The following is a 4,246-nucleotide window of genomic DNA, read 5'->3' on the forward strand; positions in this document are numbered from 1 at the left end:
ATTTACAACCAAACACATAGCTCGCTAATTATAGGGTTCGCAATTAAGTATATTCATACATATTTAATAGATTTTCTAATACAAATACATGGTCTAAGCCAAAAGTCACTGGGTTCGTTCGAACCCGTAGATAACACCCTCCCTCCGCCCCTGCCAATAGCCATTGACCTCCATATCTATGTTTTGTCGGTTCAAATAGTCCTTTTCATGTTACAAAATCAACTTTGGTTACCACATAGCAAGCATCAACTACCCCACATTCCCACAACAGCCGGCCTTGCCTTTGGCACGGTGGTCCATAACATGAACATCCTTTTGTACATTGAATAGGTCAACCATATAATACCTCAAAGACAAATTACCAAAAAACTTGGAAAATGAATCTCTAGCTAGGAGGAGAGAAGTTGGGTAAGGAACTTCAAGCAAAATTGAAGAAACTTGCTTGGAATGTCAAGCTCTGATTCTATGCTATGTAGGACACATATAAAAGTGTATATGGATATTCTTTTTGCACATGTATGTCCATACCCTCTATACAACCACACATAGGCTGGAAAAGGTATTTAAAAAATTGAAAGAAAAAAGAGAGAAGGTAGAGATAACAAAAGAATGAATTTTCAAGGGCCCCTAAGCAGCCCATATCATATCTAAAACCGAGTGTTCAAGAAAGTTTACAGATCATGGTTTTCTATAACTGCAAAAACTTGTCTAACTCTCTCCTTGCTCGATTCTCAGTTACCCTTCTCTATACCTCTAATTGTCATCTCATGTTGCAGCATCGGGGTTTGCCTAGCTGTTGCAGTTTGTTCCACATGCAGATCATCTGCCTAGGTGACTGGTAATGAGCTGAATAATAATCATCTACACATCCAGATTGCGAGAACTTCAAGCTGTGTACATATTCCACTGGTCTTGAGCTATTGAATTTCTCAACCCACATTCCCATGCTCACATCCTCCATCTTGAACAACTGCAAGTCAGGGAGCTTTGTTAGATATTTCATTGAACTGACACAGACGGAGGGGAAGCGGGAATTTTTGCCTACCTTTAAGTTATGACTATCAAACTCTGAGACAATGAAATTTGCAATGTCTGATGAAACAATGTAGCCAGGTCCATTTGCATAAGACGGATAATCTTCTTCTGGCCATTCCTGAGACAACACAGAGAAAGGGAAGCAGAATGAGATACTCAGATTTCACGGTATTGAACAAGGACATAGAGATTAAAAGGGAGAAACCAGACAACATCCAGAAAATTACTCCATGAAGACAACTATTTGGTTGGTGCATGTGTTGTGAAACTAGTGCATCATTAAACCAAATACCGACACATTAATCTCTCGAGAACACTCACCTAACTCAAGTATTTTGGTTATTCACTTTATGTGGAAATAATGAAGTCCTCATTAAACCACGACGCATAAGAAACTATGCACTTCTACATGACAGAACTAGGGTCAAGACTAAAAGTCTAAAACTATCCAGCAGCATTTTGATCTTTTAATACTAGGTAAAGATTTTGTGGAATAAACGCACAAGAAGATCCAAACAATTACCTCATATGTCACTGCCCATTTACCACTACGCAGGGGTTTATGGTGGTAATTGATATTTCCAATATATAAGCTCCTATTTTCTGGAATTTTATTTACTTCCTTGATAACTGCATCCACTCTCACAAAGGTGTCATCGTCGCACTTCATGATATTTTTGGCAGATATTACACGGACCTGCAAACAACCAAACGTATAAATGAGAGAAACTTTTTGGGGCAAAACTAATTTCAACATTTAAGGTCAATCTAGAAACGTACCCCATATTCACAGATGGCAACTGTTTTCAAAACCACGAGGTCATAGTGATCCATATAAGGAACTATGACGATGTCACCAAAAAATTCTGCTTCTTTCTTTAGCTCCACATTTACCTCTTTTCTTGCATGCTATCAAAATCGATCTCAAGATTAAGTCAAAATTTTAACAGCACAATGCCAATGTTAATAACAAAAGATATTTGAAATTGGGCCAATAAGCTACCAATATGTCAACCTACCAATGCAACAAAGAATCGAGCCACGACATTTGAAGATCTGATTAGCTGATGCTGCATCCAAGACCTCCTTATAGCCATTCGCTCAGCAAAATGATTGCCAGCAGAAAGAATACCAATGAACATATCTACAGGCTGATCAAGGAGAGGCGGCGCCTTCCATCTGTTTGACATATCAAGATGTCTCTGAGGAGCAAAATTAGGATGTGTAGCTGGCAAGGAGGCAGCAAACACTGAATCAACATCAATGTCACCATTCATCCACAAACCAGTGGCATCCTCAAGAGCAAATCCCTAACAGCACAAAGGAGAACCTTACATTAGTCCGATTCAATAATCCTATATGAAGTTGAATGTGGTAGTACATTACTTACAGTTCGGTATGGAAACGAGGTCACATGCCTCCCATCAACATTTATGTGATAACCCTCAAAGCCAGCACTAAGCGTTAGCACAAATAACTTCTCCTCTGAAAATGGGAATGGCCAATCAATAGACATCTTCTTTGTTCGCCCGGTAATAAGCCGGTTTAACCACCATGATGACTTTGATTGCTCAGAATGATTTTCGTCATTATCTCGAATCCAATTTTCACACTTAATCTGTCCATCAACTGCAAAAGAGTCATATCTCACCTATAAATTAATCTACTTCACCATACAACAGACACAAATGTAACTACAATGCATTCTCAGTTAATCCTTTTCTCCTTCAATACTATAAAATCAATAGTCAAGCTTTTAACAGATGCATTACCACAAGCTCCTATTCCCCCCACCGCACCCCACAATGCGCCCGAAGTACAGATTTTTAACTTAAACTAGTACAAAATGAACAAACTTTTAAGTTCAATTACTCAATAAAACATAGGAGCAATAGAATTTTCTAAACAATACTTAAAAGTTAGTTCAATAAACAAAATTCATTGTTCTTACCAGTCTCCTCATTGTCCTTGGACCTCCAACCATCACATCTTTGTGCTGTCCCCCACTGCATCCTATAACAAGTGTTGTGTTCAATCACGGGCTTCCCACTCCAATCACCCCTCAATCGCGGATTAAAATGCAAAATCCTTGGTGGGTCCTCTCCATCAACAGTCTTCAGCCCCTGTAATTCCATCATAAACTGTGAAACCATCAAGAATTGGCCATCCTTCAGCAATGATATCTTCGGGTCATGCTCCGGGTGGGCCTTCCTAGGCTTCCCAACGACAGTAATATGAGACCCTAATGTAAGCCCACATGGCAACACCAAAATTCTCCCTTTTTCTTGAAACTCCGACCCGGAAATTGAAATCGAATGTGGGCATTCCTCTGTCTTGTTACTTTTTTCTACAGGAACCACTTCTTGTTTGTGCAATTCAAGCTCTTCCCAGAACTTTTTCCCTACCTCAAATGCCTCCTTTGCTGATTTCAAAATCCCAGAAAACCCATCGGTGCTATTCATATTTACGGAACTGCCATCAAAAATTAAATTTGATAACAAAGTGTGCAATTCTCTGATTTTCCTCCTCTCGGGCCTGGAATTGGATTGATTGGAAATTCCAACCCTAAGTGGGACATCAAGAGGGCGATTTGGGGCCTTTTTTTCTTCCTCGTCCTCTTCACTTTCAAGCACAAAAGTCTTTGAATTCAAATGGCGGTTAGCAAAACCCTCACCCTCCTTAGAAACTAAACTGAACCCAGTTTTGAAAACGAAAGGAACTTCTAAACCCACCATTAAAACATAAATAAAACCTATAAAAACCAAAACTTGGACCGATCTTTGACGACTTAGAGACATGAACATGTCCAATTTTGCTCTCTTCATGTTTTAAGAATTCAACCCCAACCCACAATAAACAAAACTGTCAACCCCCTCTTTCAATGGCCAACGATCATAAATAAAATTTTGCAATAAAACAGCTAGGCAAAGAAAGAGGGAGAGCACTAGTGAGAAAAGAAGAGAGAATTAATAAGTCAGCAAAACATGATCACTGACGCGTTTAGTAAGGGGATCATATGAACTTAAGATTATACCATAATTATATATAGTAAGTAGATAAATAGAGAGAGATTGAACTCAAAAGAATGAAGATAGGCTATTGGGGTCGGTGACCTTCATAGAACAAAAGAAATTTTAATACTTTTTCAATTCAAATTAGAAAAGGTTACTGGTTTGATAGGGGCCCAAAAGAATATTTTATCAGGTAGTAT

At 38.8% G+C, this 4,246-nt stretch overlaps 1 protein-coding gene across 1 annotated transcript; it reads right to left on the bottom strand.

Annotated features, from left to right (window-relative positions):
* Positions 1-428: 428 nt before the first annotated feature.
* LOC109217581 (hydroxyproline O-galactosyltransferase GALT6-like) lies at positions 429-4,246 on the bottom strand. The gene is made up of 7 exons (XM_019381838.1): positions 2,987-4,246; positions 2,426-2,664; positions 2,055-2,345; positions 1,816-1,944; positions 1,559-1,732; positions 1,046-1,153; positions 429-970 (listed from the first exon to the last, which is right to left on the bottom strand). The coding sequence occupies exons 1-7, from the start codon at positions 3,858-3,860 to the stop codon at positions 761-763; spliced, it is 2,025 nt and encodes a 674-aa protein (XP_019237383.1). The 5' UTR covers positions 3,861-4,246; the 3' UTR covers positions 429-760.

This window comes from Nicotiana attenuata, unplaced genomic scaffold (assembly GCF_001879085.1).
Source record: "Nicotiana attenuata strain UT unplaced genomic scaffold, NIATTr2, whole genome shotgun sequence".
NCBI lineage: Eukaryota > Viridiplantae > Streptophyta > Magnoliopsida > Solanales > Solanaceae > Nicotiana > Nicotiana attenuata.